At 48.6% G+C, this 17,637-nt stretch overlaps 2 protein-coding genes and 1 pseudogene across 6 annotated transcripts in view; 1 reads left to right on the forward strand and 2 right to left on the reverse strand.

Annotated features, from left to right (window-relative positions):
* Nucleotides 1-12,187, reverse strand: part of UFD1 (ubiquitin recognition factor in ER associated degradation 1) — a 30,808-nt gene extending 18,621 nt beyond the window's left edge. Inside the window, exons 1-5 of one of the 3 annotated variants that reach the window (XM_010356365.2) lie at nucleotides 12,073-12,187; nucleotides 8,419-8,551; nucleotides 8,024-8,056; nucleotides 4,375-4,496; nucleotides 547-677 (exon numbers count right to left, since the gene is read on the reverse strand). In XM_010356365.2, the coding sequence (XP_010354667.1) occupies nucleotides 547-677; nucleotides 4,375-4,496; nucleotides 8,024-8,056; nucleotides 8,419-8,551; nucleotides 12,073-12,075 (422 nt within the window). In that variant the 5' untranslated portion in view covers nucleotides 12,076-12,187. The remainder of the gene's footprint in view (nucleotides 1-546; nucleotides 678-4,374; nucleotides 4,497-8,023; nucleotides 8,057-8,418; nucleotides 8,552-12,072) is intronic. The other 2 variants (XM_010356366.2, XM_030915573.1) reach the window with 2 other exon arrangements.
* Nucleotides 12,188-12,487: 300 nt separating this feature from the next.
* Nucleotides 12,488-17,637, forward strand: part of CDC45 (cell division cycle 45) — a 49,288-nt gene continuing 44,138 nt past the window's right edge. The window contains exons 1-5 of one of the 2 annotated variants that reach the window (XM_010356368.2): nucleotides 12,488-12,560; nucleotides 12,816-13,009; nucleotides 13,149-13,208; nucleotides 13,946-14,038; nucleotides 16,003-16,140. In XM_010356368.2, coding sequence (XP_010354670.1) covers nucleotides 12,959-13,009; nucleotides 13,149-13,208; nucleotides 13,946-14,038; nucleotides 16,003-16,140 — 342 coding nt within the window. In that variant the 5' untranslated portion in view covers nucleotides 12,488-12,560; nucleotides 12,816-12,958. Of the gene's footprint in view, nucleotides 12,561-12,815; nucleotides 13,010-13,148; nucleotides 13,209-13,945; nucleotides 14,039-16,002; nucleotides 16,141-17,637 lie in introns of those variants that run through there. The other variant, XM_030915574.1, reaches the window with a different exon arrangement.
* On the reverse strand, nucleotides 16,191-17,141 carry LOC104656677 (annotated as a pseudogene). Its single transcript, XR_747162.2, has one exon. The product of XR_747162.2 is annotated as a proteasome subunit alpha type-6 pseudogene (transcript).

The following is a 17,637-nucleotide window of genomic DNA, read 5'->3' on the forward strand; positions in this document are numbered from 1 at the left end:
CACATACACCTGGCTTAAGTTCAGAGATGAACATAAAGAATCCACTAGAACCTGATACCTTTGCTTTCTGCTTGGTGACATAGAAACTGCAGTCATTGCTACCTATTGGCCTGGAGTGAATGAGCTCTCAGGCTGGCACGCAGTGAGGTTCATGGGCCAGTGCACGGCTGGGCAGAGGTACTAGGGAGCCACAGAAGGGGCTGGAGCTGAAGGCAGATGAGCTGCTCCCTCCTTCCACTGGACATACTGTACATCCTGGTACTGTACAGCTTTGTGCCAGGTGACACAGACCCACTGAAAGAAGGGCTTCATTGTGGTCTCCAGGAAGTGTCTGGGAAGTGACAGAGGTGGCCCAGACAGCACCCAGTGCATTTGGCCAGGGTCACGCAGATGTGCTAGCTGAACCCCATTATTCTCAAATCACAACTTGAATCACAAATGTGTGATCCCCAAAGCAGACACAGATTAAATACAGTACATGATGTTTAACAACCGCCGGCACACTCTCCTTTGTCTAGAAGAACTCTGCTTATTTGAAAAGGATACACGGCTTTGGGGTTGGTGATGTCTAGGAAGTCAGGGCTCTGAGGCTGGAATTTGGAGTAGGTGGCCACTTGAAGGTTGACACTTTCCACCTGGACCAGGCCACCTTCTTCCAAGAGCAAGTTCTGCATCATCTGAAAGGAAGAAGAGGTTACGTGAGACTCCTAGAGATGAAGTAGCCTCCACAACCACTGCTCCCTAAACACTGGGCAGGCCAGTCTTACTTGGGTCCTTGGAAGAGGAACCTGAGGCAAGATAAGTAATTTGTGACACTATGTCAGGAAGGAGGGAAAAATCAAGTGATGTGGAAGGAAGAAGGCCAATAAAGGGGTGCTACTGAAACTGCACAGCTCACAGTGTGAACGCCTCTCTGCAGGGCCGCCAGGATTGCTCACTAGCTCCAGGCTTCCCAGGGGCAGAGCATTTTCCTGAACAGTCACTCACCGTACTTCCAAGCTGTCCCATAAGTAACTAGTAAGGCCCTGGGGCAAGTAGGGCTGCAACTGAGGTAGGACAAAAGCAGCACAAGGCAAGGCTGACCTGGCAATGGAATGGCCCACCACAGCTGAGGCGCAAGATGGTGACAAGGCCCCAAAGGTCTCTGCTGTGGAGGTTATAAAAATCTGATAAAGCCTCCACATGCCTCTATTAAACAACTCAGCCAGGTAGATGATGGCTGAGGAGTGAGAGGGAAAGAGATAAATAGTGCCCATGAGTACTGGGTGTGCAGGGAGCCCAGACTCAGGTCAGAGGCTGTATATCTCTTGCAATGAAATTTTGTTTGTCTTATTTGAAACCATCTTAAAAGGAGCGTCAGACATATACATGAGTAGAAAGAGCCACACAAGAGAGCTCCCACGCACCTAGCCCTGACAGTTGGACAGTGCTCACGCATGTCACGGCTCAGTCCATCGACTGGCACTACCTCACACCCAGTCCCAGGCCACACTAGATGCCCTGAAGCAAATCCCAGGTATCACATCCCTTTAAGAATGTTTCATCGAGAATGGCAGTGAGAAGGTGACTTTAACAGCCAAGGGAAGAGGGGACTGAGGGCTGTGTCACAGATGAGAGGGAGCTCATGAGGGGGAGGCATGCTGAAGCCAAGACTGTGCCTGGAAGGCTGTGCCTAGGCCACAAGAGAAGCCTGAGTGGTGGACCTTGTGGACAGGCATGCAGAGGACCCCGCGCACTCACGCTGACAGCTGCTTGTCAGGCTAGTAAGGGCAGAAATAGAGGGTGGTCACTCTACTGGATGCCACAGACAGGCACAGAAGGATGCAGAGGCAACTGGCTTTGGTAACTGGGGTCTGGAATCCCCAGGAGTGATGTTCTAACAGGAAGTACTCTAAGGCTCAGAGTCAGCCAGCTGCAGGCCAGGCGCACTGTCCCTTAGGGTAGATTTTTGTGGGAAGTATATCAGCAAGGGGAAGGATATTGGGCTGCAATCTCGAGCCTGAGGGAACTCTGACCAGGGATGGGGGTGGCTTCCTCAGCCAGAGGCAGGACACTGCCATAGGTGATGTGAGCCGGAGAGGCAGAGAGGTCAGACTAGGGCTTGAGGTGAGAAATGGGCTGCTGGAAGAGGCTCGAGAGCACTAAGCAGGCAGGAGGAGCTGACACCTGGCCCTCCCCATGTAGCATTTTAGAGCATACAGCACAATGGGTAGCCGAGTATCTGTGTGTCACGAGCAGCTAGTCCAGGGCTCAGATCTAGGTTGGCAGACAAAAGCCTTGGCTGCAAGGAAAAAGGCCAGCACCTATTCCAGGCTGGCTCACCCTGAAGAAGCTTGGAAGCATGGGTGGGAAAGAGTCCACCAACCAGCCCAGAAAAAGCACTGGCTCACACGCCCTCCAAGACAGCAGATAGGGGACACCTGTCACCCGCCTGCCCATGCCAGGAGCTAGAAGGCCAGCTCAGGGGAAGAGGTGGCCTGATGGCTTCACACCCTAAACCAGCTCCAGGCTACCTAAAGAGGCTTTCCATGGGAGAAAGGGATTCAATTAGTTACCTGGTCTAAAGCAGTCCAACAGCTTGGACAAGAGGCCACCCAAACTTCAAGTCTATGGGTTAAAGGAAAACCTTCGAGGTACAGTGTATCCCCAGCATCACCATCTCCTCTTATAGGTGAGCCACAGAAGGGACTGGGGAAGTAGTCACTGCCTGACACTTCAGCTACCAAGAGTGGCTTCAGTGACCAGGTGTTCTACCAGATGAGCAGAACATGGCCTCAGGCCCCTGGGGGCACCTGCAGACAAACACAAGAATAGCAAGGGGCTGAGCAGCAAATACTGGGGAGGGCAGGTGAGCCTATCTGGGCTTTGAGGCATAAAAGCGCCCCACAGGCCAGGGTGGGCAGACCTGGTCAGCTGAGGTGAGGAGGCAGCATGGGAAGGTCAGGCACTAGGAGGTGCAATGGGAGTGCAGGGCTCTTGTGGGGGAGACACTGGCCAGGCCTAGACCTTGGGAAGGGCCCTGGGACCCAGGCTGAAGAGAATGCCACTGCCATGGCAGCATGGGCAAGGTCACCTGCTACAGAAGGAAAGGGACCTTCAGAATTGCAATTCATATTATTATTTTCTTTTTTTTTGAGATGGAGTCTCGCTCTGTCGCCCAGGCTAGAGTGCAAAGGTGTGATCTCGGCTCACTGCAACCTAAGCCTCCCAGGTTCAAGCCATTCTCCTGCCTCAGTCTCCCAAGTAGCTAGTACTACAGGCATATGTCACCACACCTGGCTAATCTTTGTATTTTTAGTAGAGACGGGGTTTCACCATGTTGGCCAGGCTAGTCTCAAACTCCTGACCTCAAGTGATCTGCCTGCCTCGGCCTTCCAAAGTGCTGGGATTAGAGGCGTGAGCCACCGTGCCTGGCCAGAATTTCAATTCATATTTAATTTCAGAAAATATTAGTTAAGGCCATCCCTTCTGAACGTCTGGTAGGGCATGATAGGGCATCAGGAGGAGAGGTGGGCTTCAGACCACCTCCCAGTGGCAGCCAAGCAAGCACTCCTGAGAGTTCCCAGCCCACAGCTCACCGCAGGGTCTCTCAGTATGCCTGATGTAATTCAAGCACAAAGAGGACAAGCAGGTCCCTTTGTGAACTTCCCTAATGTGCCAGAGCTGGGGAGAGGAGTGAGGAGAAGAAGAAGCCAAGTGGGCCACAGCTATCTGTGTGGAACTCTCACTGCTACAGGCTCCTCCCTACAGCACTGGCACAGTTCTGCTCACTTCTCTGAGGGGTACAGCCTCAAGGGCAGGCTCTGGTGGCTCACACGCCCTGGATATCCCAGCCCAGATCTGCAATGATGTCCTTCAAGTCAACTTTCCAAAGAAAGCCTGCTTGTAAGGAGAAAGGCGTCATTCCTACAGCAGCTCAGTTGAGAGATTTGGGAGACTAAGTTAGAGGTAACTGAAAACACATATGCTGTGACAGACTACTAAAAGTAGGGGAAAGCATAAAAACCTCAAACACCCTACTTACTAGACCACCTAAAAAACACTGTTGCTCCATTATTTTTTAAAAAGCCTCACCCAGGAAATCACAGATGAACAGTCCAGCTGTTGTTTCTGGACAACCAGTTGTGCAACTATCAAAGAAAAGACTGTTCCCACAGCACAGTGGCCCACAGGTACGTCCAGAGCCCACCAGCCTGCGTAAGGCACAGTGCACTGCTCCGGATCCCTTCTCTCCCGCCGGGTCAGGTCAGGCTGAGATGCTGAGCAGAAGGAGTAGGCTGGGCCACCTGCTCCAGGGCCAGGGCTCTTGAGTGCAGGGGATGTCACTGCCTAAGTGGCTGCTCTCTAGAGACCCTAAGTGGCAGCCCCACTCACCCAGTGTGGGAGGTAGCAGATGCCCTCATCAGCCACAAACTCCAGCACGCCACAATGCGTCATGCGGTCCGAATTCTTATTGGTCAGTTTGAACAGCATGGGATAGGTAATATTAAGTCGGCCTGAAAAGAAGAGAGAGGCTATGTGGCACAACTCCTATGAAGGGAAACCTGTTCGGCCCATGCCTTCCCATAGAAGGAGCCTCCCCACAACCCTCTCCCTCAAACCCCACACTCCTCTGATAGATGAATCCCCTCTGTAAGAGCACAATGCATGGCTCAAGGAGGAGCCTGGCAACTTGGTAACAGCACTGGCATAGACTTGTGATTTTCTGAAGTCAACATTCTAAAAAGTGATGTGTTCGGCCGGGCGCAGTGGCTCAAGCCTGTAATCCCAGCACTTTGGGAGGCCGAGACGGGCGGATCACGAGGTCAGCAGATCGAGACCATCCTGGCTAACACAATGAAACCCCGTCTCTACTAAAAATACAAAAAACTAGCCGGGCGAGGTGGTGGGCGCCTGTAGTCCCAGCTACTCGGGAGGCTGAGGCAGGAGAAAGCCGTGAACCCGGGAGGCGGAGCTTGCAGTAAGCTGAGATCCGGCCACCTCACTCCAGCCTGGGCGACAGAGCGAGACTCCGTTTCAAAAAAAAAAAAAAAAAAAAGTGATGTGTTCATTCACTTATTCATAAATAATTTCAGTGCCAACCATGTCCTGGACAAAATCCCTATCTTTAAAGGTTTCTAGTTTGAAGGTAAACCTTCCAGCAAAGAAAACAACCACAACCAGATGCTACAGGTGCTGTGGGAAGGGCTGGCAGGAGCAGGCAGAGCTATTGGGCTAGGCTCCTGGAGGCCAAGTTCTTTAGGCTGGGCACTGGGCGGGCAGACCTGGGAGGAAATCCAGGCAGAGATGGCAGCCTGAGCAAAGGTGTGGAAGGGAAGAGGAGCCCAGGCAGTTCACAAATGGTGGGCAATTAGGCAAGACAGGCTGGGGACAGGTGTGGGAGTGGTTGGGAAGGGGAGGGGCACCACACAGGGTAGAACCTAGGGCCTGGGCCCAGCGGGCAGTGTGGGCTCTCAGCAGGGTCATGACATAGGACACCTCTGCTCTCTGGTGGACCTTGAGGTGTGAGCTGAAAGCAGGGCCAGAGGCAAGTAAGCTGGATTGGTGATGTGCTGACCCAAGAGGTGCACAGGCACATAAAGGAGGGGCTGGCAAAAAGAGCCAGGAAAACCCAGGAGACACAGGGCCCTGGGGGAGAGGACCGAGAAGGAACTAATGATAGTGATGGTGTTTGCCATGTGTAAGGCCCTTGTTCAGTCTTCCCAGAACAGTCAGTTAGGTACTATCATTATCCCCTTTTATCTATGGGGAAACTGAGACCCACAGGTTAAGTAACATGTCTAAGACCTCACAACACACAAGTGGTGATGTCAGGATTCAAACCCAGGCTGCTGGCTTAAGTCCAGGGATTCAACCATCAAAGCAGAATTTAGCTTGTTAGTTTAGGCAAACATTCCAACAAAAATCATAGTTAGTGTTAGGAGGTAAAGTAGATTCCATTTGAGATCTCCCTACAAATTCTAATAAAGCAAATCAAGTTGAAAGCTTGGGCAGGAAGCTACAGAGAACCTCTGGGAGCAGCATGGAGGTACAGTAGGGGAGGACATTCCCTCCTATCACCAAGGATGACTCTTAACACTGGCAGTAAAGGGTCCAGGACCTCTGTCCCAGTACACCTCTCAGCTGCAGAGCCATGGAGCTGACCTACAGCTGGTCCACAGGAAACTAGACTGGGCCCAGCCAAGGGTCTGAGACTGTTGCAAGTGAGAGAGACTCCAATGTCCCTCAGTGCACTGACTCTCAAACTGCATTTTGTGACTTAGAGGCTCCCAGTCCCTCTGTACCCCCTCACTTCCTCCAAAAAGAGCAGAGACCCTCATTTTATGAATTAGAGGACTTCCTATAAGATTTAGACAGAAAGAGTTTCTCCCATCACTTATAAGATTTGAACAACACTGATCTGAGCTACACCTCAATGACCCAGCCCCTGAGTCTCTTGTGGACACCTGTGCCAAGGGTGACACCTGGTGTCTGACTCCTGGATCAGCATGACCTGAAAGGAAGACCTTTTTAGGGGGCCTGTTCTCTCCTCTGTAATGACAGGGTCTTCGTGAGAACTGTGAACACCATAGCTCTGTTGACCTACTGGTTGAGCTGAGGCCTCCACTGGGTATAGCCACAGCTGGTGCTGGCTCAGGGGCTACCTCCCACCTTGTGGTTGGAATCAGATAGCTCAGGGTGTCACAGACACTATAGTACTTCTGATGCATAGACACTGTGGATGTCCCCAGTTAAAGAAGAGGACATTCAGATTCAGAGAGGTCAAGTTGCTACTCTGGAGTCAGGCTGGGCAAAGAGCCCGAGGTGAGTCACACCATAGCCAGCACCTGTTCTCAGCCTGCTGCCACCAGAGGCCCCCAACACCAAGCATGAACCTGTCCTCCTAGCCAGCCCCAGTCTCCTGCCTCACACAGGAAGAATTCACACCAGAAATACTTTTAAGTCTGGAAGGCAATGACTGCATCATTGATTAGGTTGTCCATGATTGGGATTTTCTGTGCCTGTGTAGTATGGGGCTAGGGCATGGGTTTCCAGGTTGCTCTCATGGGATAAGGGGTCAGAGAAAAGGGAGGAAGAATGTGGCCACTCTTACAACCCCTGTGGGCCTATCTCACTCCTGGTAAGAGGCAGGAGCCCAGCAAGAGGAGTGGTTTCTGGAATGGAAGACAATAGCTCAGTTTTTGACATGCTGAGGATGCAGTGCTGCACTGGCGATTAGAAATGTGGGTCGGGGCAGGGCATGGTGGTTCATGCCTACAATCCCAGCACTTAGGGAGGCCGAGGCAGGCAGATCACCCGAGGTCAGGAGTTCGAGACCAGCCTGCCCAACATGGCAAAACCCCATCTCTACTAAAAATACAAAAAATTAGCTAGGCGTGGTGGCGGGTGCCTGTAATCCCAGCTACTCGGAAGGCTAAGGCAGGAGGATCACTTGAACCTGGGAGGCGGAGGTTGCAGTGAGCCGAGATTGCGCCACTGCACTCCAGTCTGGATGCTAAGAGCAAAACTCTGTCTCAAAAAAAAACGAAAAAAGAAATGGGGGTCTGGAGCTCAGGAAAGATGTTTGGGGAGGGGATAAGGAACCTGCTTCACAGCGCCCTCTTGTGAGCTGACCAATTCTTCCTTTAGGAAAAAAAATCTAGTGAGCCCAGCCAATGGCATCAGCTGCCCTGGCACTGTGCAAAGCACCTGATACTTGTACCTTAATTTAATCCTGACAGAATACTGAGAAAAGTTGTGGGGGCAGGGGGATCGGGGGGGTGATCAGGAAGGGGAAGGGAACTCCCTTCACAGAGGAGGGACCTGAAGCACCCAGGGCAGTGATGAAGCTGAGGTTCAGGGGGCCCTCGTCTGGCCCTAGGTACCTGTGACCCAGGTTCTCCCAGTCCAGCGCATGCCCTCCAGGGACAATTCACAGCTAGATGTTGACAAAGGGCACTGGTGTCTGGATGTACTGAGGAACCCATGCTAACTCTTGGTGTCCATATTTACTAAGTTCTTAAGTCACTCAGAAGATACTTACTGAGTTGGTCCAGGGCTGAGGGCGGCATAATTACTGTGGAAAGAACATTTAAGAAATATTAAAAAATAAAAATAAAAAGGACAGACCAAAGGCAAGATGCAGTCTCTTTACATCTAACAAAAAGCCTTAAACGGTTTTAGGGTAGCCAGAATGCCATAGCGATCTTTCATAAAGAGCCTTACTTGATGTAATTTATTTTGGGAACCGAATGGCTATCAGCCATAAACCTAACCATAATTAGCACCCCACCCCAACAAAGCAAGTCTAGGGTAAGCACCATTGTCACAGTAACACTAGCTTCTGACTCCCGCATGCAAAGTAAGTACCGTTGAAGGCTACAGCATTGCAGACTTAGGGCAGGAAAGGTTACTATTCAAATAAAAACAAGCACATACTCTTCCCTCCTTTCTCCACATCTGACCTGTCATTAGGCCCTGCTAGCATGGACACAGAGAAGCAGCGGTATTGTGTGGAGAAGCGGTTTTGGAAGACCCTGGGAATCGGGTGGTCGAACATGTTGAAAGAGAACTAGAAAGAGGAAAGAGAAACAAGTATTAAAACAAAGGTACATTTCTTCATGTCAAAAGACAAAACATGTCAGAGTAATTAATGCTGCTAAACATTGTCAGAGAATACAATGTACTGAAATCTTCAATGTACTGAAATCTTCAATGTAATCTTACTAAATACAAAACAGGCCATGCCAAGCCTGTCCTGAACCTTTTTCAGGGCTATGCTCCCATCTTCATCCTCAGGATCAAGGCCCAACCTCTTGCATACCTCAGGGACTTGTACTGACAGCCCCACAGACTCCTGCCTGGGCTAGTTCCTCTGCCTTGAACACTTTTCTTATTATCATTAATCTAAACAATATTTGTTAATTGAAACATCTCTTTATTGAGTGCCTGCTGTCTGCCAGGCTCTGACATGAGCACAAGGGAAACACCACTCCAGTGATGTTTGTCCACTAACAAAATAGATACCACCCCTGTCCTGGTGAAAATGACACTCAAACCAAGGGAGATATACACTCAAACCAAGGGAGATATACACTCAAACCAAGGGAGATATACACTCAAACCAAGGGAGATATACACTCAAAGCAAGGGATACACACATGTGTGTCCGACAGTTCTGAAGACAAGCAGCAGGGTAAGTAGACAGAGGGCTCCTGGGAATGCTATTTTAAATAGGTAGTTAGGAAGGGACTTTGCACAAAGACCCGAACGCTATGAGAGAGAGCCAGGCAAAAAATAGGGAAAGGCATTCCAGGCAGCAGGAGAAACAGGTACCCAGTGGTTGCACCCCTTCCCCTGGGTTCCAATTACCACCCTTTCCTTTCCCCAGGAAGCCTCTGCTGCTCTGCTGAGGGCCAGGGCTAGTGTCCCTTCAGTTGCTCTCACAGCAGAGTAGGTACACGTCACACTATGTTGTGATGCTTTCTTATAGCAACAAGCAAAGCTAAAACATGATGCCATTAAAAAGATCAAGATCCTAGTTCTTAAACTGTAGACTCAGATGAGGCTTAGCAAACCTATCAACTTGAAGTTTTCTCAAAGTACAGTATTCCTCCCACCACCCCCCATATCCACAGGGGATACATTCCAACATCCCCAGTGGACACCTGAAACCAGAGATAATATTGAAACCTATATATACTATGTTTTTTTCTTATACATAGCTACAATTTTCTTATACATATCTGCAATAAAGTTTAATTTATAGGCTGGGCGTGCTGGCTCACGCCTATAATCCCAGCACTTTGGGAAGCAGAGGCAGAAGGATTACCTGAGGTCAGGAGTTTGAGACAAGCCTGGCCAACATGGTGAAACTCCCTCTCTACTAAAAATACAAAAATTAGCCAGGCGTGGTGGTACATGCCTGTAATCCCAGCTACTCAGGAGGCTGAGGCAGAAGAATCGCTTGAACCCAGGAGGCGGAGGTTGCAGTGAGCCGAGATAGTGCCACTGCACTCCGGCTTGGGCAACAGAGCAAGACTCCATCTCAAAAAGAAAAAAAAATTTTTTTTAATTTATAAATTAGGCACAGTAAGAGATTCACAAGTAATAATAAAACAATTATAAGGATACACTGTAATAAAAGTTAAGTGAATGTGGTCTCTATTTTAAAATTTTTGGACCATGGTTGACCTCGGGTAACTGAAACCACATAAAATCTCACAGTAGGCTATGTTCAAAAGAACTGGAGGCAGAATCAAGAAGAGATTTTTGTACACCCCATATTCATAGCACAATTATTCATAATAGCTAAAAGGTGGAAGCAACTCAAGTGTCCAATGACAGATGAATGAATAAACAAATACTGGTATGGTATATACATACAATGAAATATTATTCAGCTTTTAAAAGGAAAGAAATCCTGTCACATGAATGAACCTTGAGGATATTATGCCAAGTGAAATAAGTCAGTCATCAAAGGACTTATATTTTATGATCCACTTCTAGGAAGTACCTAGAGTAGGCAAATTCGTGGAACAAAGTGGAATAGAGATTGACAGGGGCTGTGAGGAGTAGGAAATGGAGAGTTACTGTTTAATGTGAGCAGAGTTTCATTTTTGTAAGATGAAAAAGCTCAGAAAATCTTGCTAGTGAATGTATTCAACATTATTGAACTATAGACTTAAAAATGGTTAAAATTTGTGTTTTTTAACCACAACTAAAAAAAAAATATTACAGAAAATTTCTTGACTTGATTCCAAATATATATTTAGTAGAAGGAATGCCACCTACTGACAAAGGAGTTTACTAGTAACTCCAAAATTAGAAAGCTGAATTAGCCATTTCCTAAAATGCAAACATAGCATGTTCCCACCTAATTTCTTGTAGGGTTCTTTACTCCCTGGCACTCCAGCACAGTAATTTCCAATCTTTTGTCTTTCTTCTTCTAAGCAGCATAACTGTTCAACTAAATCTTCGCCAGAACCATAACACATGAAATAGTGTTTCTGGGTGAACAACACCAGAAAAGGGTAGGGGCTTGCTTCCCTTGAATGCTTCTCACTAGACAACCTATCTAAGCCATTTCTTTTCTTTGAACATAAAAGGTAAATCCGCACAAAGGGGCAACATACTTAACAACCTGCCTGCAGTTTACCCATGAACCCGACCTTCTGCTCCTTCTTTGCTGCTCCTGATCCCATCTCTCAATTTCCTTTTCAATCCCGAGACCTAGCACATTGCCTGGAACATATCAAGTATTCTTGAGTGGATGAACTCAAAAACAGAAATAAGCCAAGGTTTCACAGTGACACACTTGGAATAAAATCTAAATTCCTTGTCTTTACTAAAATAAACAGGTGACAGGAAGACAATACCGTAGAGTGCTTTGCAGCCAGACAGACTTGGCTTCAACTCTCCACTCCCTACTTTTGTGACTCGAATAAAGTATCTCTGTAAACATTAGTTTTCTCATGTTTAAAATAATCATCCTAGCTTCCAAAGGAATTGCAGAGATTAAAAGAAATAAGGCGTGATAAAGGACTACAGGTGTTAAAAGCTATGTAACAGGAAATGTACCAGCAGGTATTAGCTTCCATCGTTATCATTAGCGAACACAACACCGCTGTACAGATCCGAAGGCACGAACCTGAAGGCACAGAGCTTACGGAACTGGGGCAAGAGCTGGGTGTCCCCCAAGAGCGGGCATGCCCGCTACGGATTCTCCCTGGGGAGCGCCTGATTCTGTTTCCATCCCCAGCAACCTTGCAACTAACTTTGGGTTTATGGAAACCTGTTGCGCGTCCAGCACTTGGAAAACCCGTGAATGGACACAAACTTTCCTTTCTTTCGTCAACGACGGCAAGTCCGGCTGAGACGGAATGCGAGCCATGTTCAGGACCGGCGGACGCGACCACAGGCGGTTAGTAGTCAAGGGTTCTGCGTGTGCCCGGTACGGCCGAGGAGCCGGCAGGCCGGACTCAGGCCCGGGTGACTCGGCACCTCCGCCGCCGTCCCGCGCCGCCCCGCCGGGCCCTAACTCAGGTCCCGGGCCAGACCCGCAGCCCCTGCCCGCTGCCCGTCGGCGCTTACCATGATGCACACCACCTCGCAGACTCCGCTTCTCTCAGGCAATACGACGAAGATACCCCGCCGAACGCTCTCCCAGCCGCCGCCGCCTCCGCCGCGCCAAGCCGGTAAGCCCCAGAGGCTCACCGGAAGTGCCGGACCCGAGACCCGGAGGGGGGTGCCCGGGACAAAGCGTCGGCTGCAAAAGAGAAAAGGCCAGGCGAAGACGCTAGGCTCTAAAATACTCTCAGCAGAAGCATTAAAATGACCTTTCGTGATTTATTTCACCGTTAGTAGGTACTTTTTAAAGTTATTTTAAATTACGTTTTGATAGTATTCAACCCCTCCAGACGAATTTAGTAGGGCCCATTGTCCTTACGACTACACTACCCAGAATGCACTACCCAGAATGCCTCTGCTTCAGCCATCTAGGACTCTGGCGGAACTAAGCTACAAATCCTTCTTCAGACCACACCAAAAACCTATTGCAAACGTAACTGCTGCCCCATTCGGTATGTGACTGAGTTTAATGTATGGCTAGAAGTGTACTTTCTCTGAGGGTTCCCAGTGGGAGGCAGTAGGCTTCTCTTCCCAAAGTAAAGATGTCCGCCGAGCGTCGCGTTTCTGGGTAAAAGCGAGTCAGAGTTGAAAGGGGCAACCAGTGCTTGCGTTCGGCTTCAGAGGTGACCCTTCTTTTGGGGCGGGCTGGAGTTTTCTAGCCGTGAATGGCAGAGCGCTAATGGCCGCCTCCAATGTGGTCCAATCAGAAAGAAAGGAAGCTGGGAACTAAGAGGCTATTGGTTGGTGATTCCTGGACCAATCGGAGGAGCCGTGATTTGGCGCGAGTCTTGACCGCCGCCGGGGCTCTTGGTACCTCAGCGCGAGCGCCAGGCGTCCGGCCGTCGTGGCTATGTTCGTGTCCGATTTCCGCAAAGAGTTCTACGAGGTGGTCCAGAGCCAGGTGACGCCCAGTCCGGGATCCCCGCCGAGGCCTTGCTGTTGGGGAAGGGATGAGGAGGAGTGGCCGTGGGTGACCGGGAGGCAGGGGAGGGCCGGGGTTTGGGTCACCGCGTTCAATCTGTCCGCTTTTCCCCCGATAGAGGGTCCTTCTCTTCGTGGCCTCGGACGTGGATGCTCTGTGTGCGTGCAAGATCCTTCAGGTGAGTTCTGCGGGGCCTAGGAGGGTGGGGCCGGCGCGAGAGGTGAGGGTGCTGCGTGGGGGCGCAGGGTGGGCAGAGAGTCAGGATAGATGCTGAGGGCTTAGGGCGGGAGAGGGAGCCGGGCAGGAGGTGAGCAGCAGGTGAGAGGAGAAAGACTCGGAGGAGAGGTTGCCTCCCTGTCCCAACGGTGTGGGGTGGGATAGAGGATTAAGTAAAAGGTAAAGAGACTAGTTTGTATTTTTGCAATGAACTATTAATATGAATAGGTGAACAAAGCAGTTGGCGTTTGGGGGAAACTTTGGATCTGTAGTGGCCTCTCAAATGGGGGATTTGAGAGAGAGCAATCTGTGACAACTCTGGGTACAGTTGCGTCATAGGTGTTTGCTAGGAATATGGGAGCCCCTAGTCTATTAGGGAAGATCGTTAGTTTGGTTTTGAATAGGGCATGGTATTTACATTGTTTTGGTCTGGCCCTTGGATCAGGAACTTTTCAGACGGCCTGGAAGTTAAATCGGCGTTTCTCACCGATGTTTTACTTTGGTAATTTGCAAAATTCACAGGATGGTATGGTAAACACTCATATTCCTAGCACCTAGCTTTTCCCGGAAGCATTTCACTAACTTTATTGGTATCCCGTGTCTTTTGTCTCTCAACTCATCTAATCTAACTCGGTTTCTTTTCAAGGTAAATTGCCAATGTCCTAAATAAGATAGGCTTTGAAAACACTCTCTCTCCAGGCCTTGTTCCAGTGTGACCACGTGCAGTATACGCTGGTTCCAGTTTCTGGGTGGCAAGAACTTGAAACTGCATTTCTTGAACATAAAGAACAGGTATTGAGGATGTATTTTAGAATAACGTGGCTTTTTTACCCAATTGTAATTTCTTGACACAGCATTCTATTTCCACAATAGATTCAGTGTGTATTTAAGTATCAGCTACATTAAGCAATACGGAAGAGAAAAACATGCTGTATGTACTGGTGACTTACGCCCAAGTTGTAGAAGCAAAATTGACAGCAAAAAAAGATAATGAATGTGGATAGCCCCTAACTTTGAACTTGTTTTGCAGAAATTTGATTGTAAGGTGCTTGGAATCTAGCAGTTTTTAATATGGTCTAGTTAAAATCATTTTATTTTATTTTGGTTTATTTTATTTATCTATTTTTTACTTACATATATATATATATATATATATTTTTTTTTTTTTTGAGACGGAGTCTCGCTCTGTCACCCAGGCTGGAGTGCAGTGGCCGGATCTCAGCTCACTGCAAGCTCCGCCTCCCGGGTTTACGCCGTTCTCCTGCCTCAGCCTCCCAAGTAGCTGGGACTATAGGCGCCCGCCACCTCGCCCAGCTAGTTTTTTGTATTTTTTAGTAGAGACGGGGTTTCACCGTGTTGGCCAGGATGGTCTTGATCTCCTGACCTGTGATCTGCCTGTCTCGGCCTCCCAAAGTTCTGGGATTACAGGCTTGAGCCACCGCACCCGGCCTATATATATATTTTTTAAAAGGAGTCTTGGTCTGTCACCCAGGCTGGAGTGCAGTGGCATGATCTCGCCTCACTGCAAGCTCTGTCTCCCGGGTTCATGCCATTCTTCTGCCTCAGCCTTCTGAGTAGCTGGGACTACAGGCACCTGCCACCACGCCCAGCTAATGTTTTTGTATTTTTAGTAGAGACAGGGTTTCATCGTGTTAGCCAGGATGGTCTCGATCTCCTGACCTCGTGATTCGCCCGCCTGGGTCTCCCAAAGTGCTGGGATTACAGGCGTGAGCCGCCACGCCCGGCCTTTATTTATTTATTTTTGAGACGGAATCTCACTCTGTCACCCAGGCTGGAGTGCAGTGGTGCGATCTGGCTCACTGCAACCTCCGCCTTCTGGGTTCAAGCTATTCTCCTGTCTCAGTCTCCCGAGTAGCGGGGATTACAAGTGCCTGCCACCACACCTGGCTAATTTTTGTATTTTTAGTAGAAACGGGGTTTCGCCACATTGGCCAGGCTGGTCTCGATCTCCTGACCTCGAGTGATCCGCCTGCCTTAGCCTCCCAAAGTGCTGGAATTAGTTAAAATTATTTTAGAATACACTACCATTTTATATTATTTCTCCAAGAAAATGCATCCCGGTTTCCAACTTGAAATACAGGAATAAATTTAAACAATAGATGCCAGGATTCCTCCCACCTCTGCATGGGGCCAAATGAGAGATGGGACATTGTAGACCCCACAGAGAGGGGATGGGACATGGAAGAGGGTCCCTGGAGTCCTAACCGTATCTAGGATTGTTTTGGCAGAGACAAGTCCTCTCCTGGTGTTCCTGTTATGTCAAGGACCTGCACCAGCTTGGTATTGATAAGGAAAGCACATGTGATAGTGATGGAGTGTGATAAAGGACTTAATATTTAAGTACCCATAAAGTGTTTGCTAAAAACTTAAACCTGTATGATGCCATTAGCCTGGAAAGGCAAGCAGCATAGTACTGTGAGGTCTGGAGAGACACAATCACGTGCTTGAAGCCTTTCTCTGCTTCTCATTAGTTTCTTGAGCTGTCCGTAAGACTTGGGCTTGCTGAGTCTCAGTGTGCTCCTGGGGAAAACGGAGCCCCAGGGCCCACCCTGCTCTGTCACCATGCTAAAGCACTTAGCATGCCAGCCTGGCTGTTTTTTGGAATCCCTTGCCACGTGGGCCTCGCCACATGTCAGGGACTTAGTAAGTTTAAGCAGAACAACTCAGAGGCTTAGTGGTGAAGGGAAAGGGGCCTCCTCGATATAGCTACTTTACAGTATCTTCCTTTTTTTCAGTTTCGTTATTTTATTCTCATAAACTGTGGAGCTAATGTAGACCTGTTGGATATTCTTCAACCTGATGAAGACACTATATTCTTTGTGTGTGACACCCATAGGCCAGTCAATGTCATCAATGTGTACAACAATACCCAGGTACTTTTTGTGCTCTGCCCTCAAACTGTCTGTACTTTTTTTTTTTTAAATTTTTATTTTCCAAAAGTGTTGTTTTTATTTATATAGAGTCCTAACCACTTCAGTGGCAGGAGGAGTGGGAGAGGTTCCTTTTTTAATCCAGGGACCTCCATAATGTTGGTTTGTTGTTACCAAACACACAGGTAAGTGGCATCACGGATCTGGTAAACTAACGACAATGTTTAGTCTCTCTCTGCTAGAGCAACAAGGTGAGCATCAATCTCTGCTTCTGTAAGAATCCTGAATTTAGGATTTTCAACTGTCACTACTCCAACTTCTATTTCTGAAGGTTTGAAATCAATTGATAGAACAGTAGACAGGGATGTAATTGCAGTTTCCACTGCCTGTTCAAATGTCCAATCAAATTTCTTCTTCACTTTTTTTTCAAGGAAGCTGGTTGACTCAGTTTGTTTAACTCCTGCTGCAGTGGCTTTAAACCCACAGTAGTAACCTGCAGGATCACACTTATATACCTGAGGGCCTTGCTCTTCATCTATACCAATTAAAATCATACAACAACCAAGAGGCCTCATTTCAGCATTCTGTGTGTAGACCTGAGAAATATCGGCAATTATTTTACACAGCATGTCCACAGGAATCTCATAGCCATACTTGTATTTCCAGTTAGCTGCCTCATAGCGTGCCCTCTGTACCTGGGATCTGCTGTCAGCTGTCATTCCGGTCATCACACAACCAATGTTTTCAGTTATCTTGAATAAGTGAGTCACTGTGCTGGAATCCAATAGTTTGTCAGGTACTTTCTTCTGTGTGACAATTACTGCACAGTCTTTCCCTCTGACAGCTACTGATGTAAGGCCACCCTGGTTAATAGCCTTAAAAGCATATTCTACTTGGTAGAGCCGACCCTCGGGTGAAAAAATAGTAATGTAGCGGTCAAAACTGGCGCTGGAACCACGGGACATGTTGGTAGAAGCACTACTTTAAACACAATCCCTGGGTCCCGTCCTGTCTGTACTTCTTATGCCATGTACAATGTCTCACCTGGTGTTCTTGGTGAGGTGTGTGTCTGACTGTCCTGTGGGATTGGAACAGCCTGAACACAAGAACTTGGTCTTTGTCATCCTTTTTTTAAGAGATAGGCTAGAGTACAGTGGCACAATCATGGCTCACTGCAGCCTCAAACTCCTGGGTTCAACTGACCCTCCTGCCTCAGCCTCCTTAGTAGGTGGGACTACAGGCACATACCACCACGCTCAGAAAATATTTGTTTATATTTTTAGTTGAAATGGAGTCTTGGCTGGGCGTGGTGGCTCACACCTGTAATCCCAAGCACTTTGGGAGGCCGAGGAGGGTGGATCATGAGGTCAGAAGATTGAGACCATCGTGGCTAACATGGTGAAACCCCGTCTCTACTAAAAATACAAAAAATTAGCCGGGCATGGTGGTGGGCACCTGTAGTCCCAGCTACTTGGGAGGCTGAAGTAGGAGAATGGCGTG

Source organism: Rhinopithecus roxellana, chromosome 13 (genome assembly GCF_007565055.1).
Source record: "Rhinopithecus roxellana isolate Shanxi Qingling chromosome 13, ASM756505v1, whole genome shotgun sequence".
NCBI classification, from domain to species: Eukaryota; Metazoa; Chordata; class Mammalia; order Primates; family Cercopithecidae; genus Rhinopithecus; species Rhinopithecus roxellana.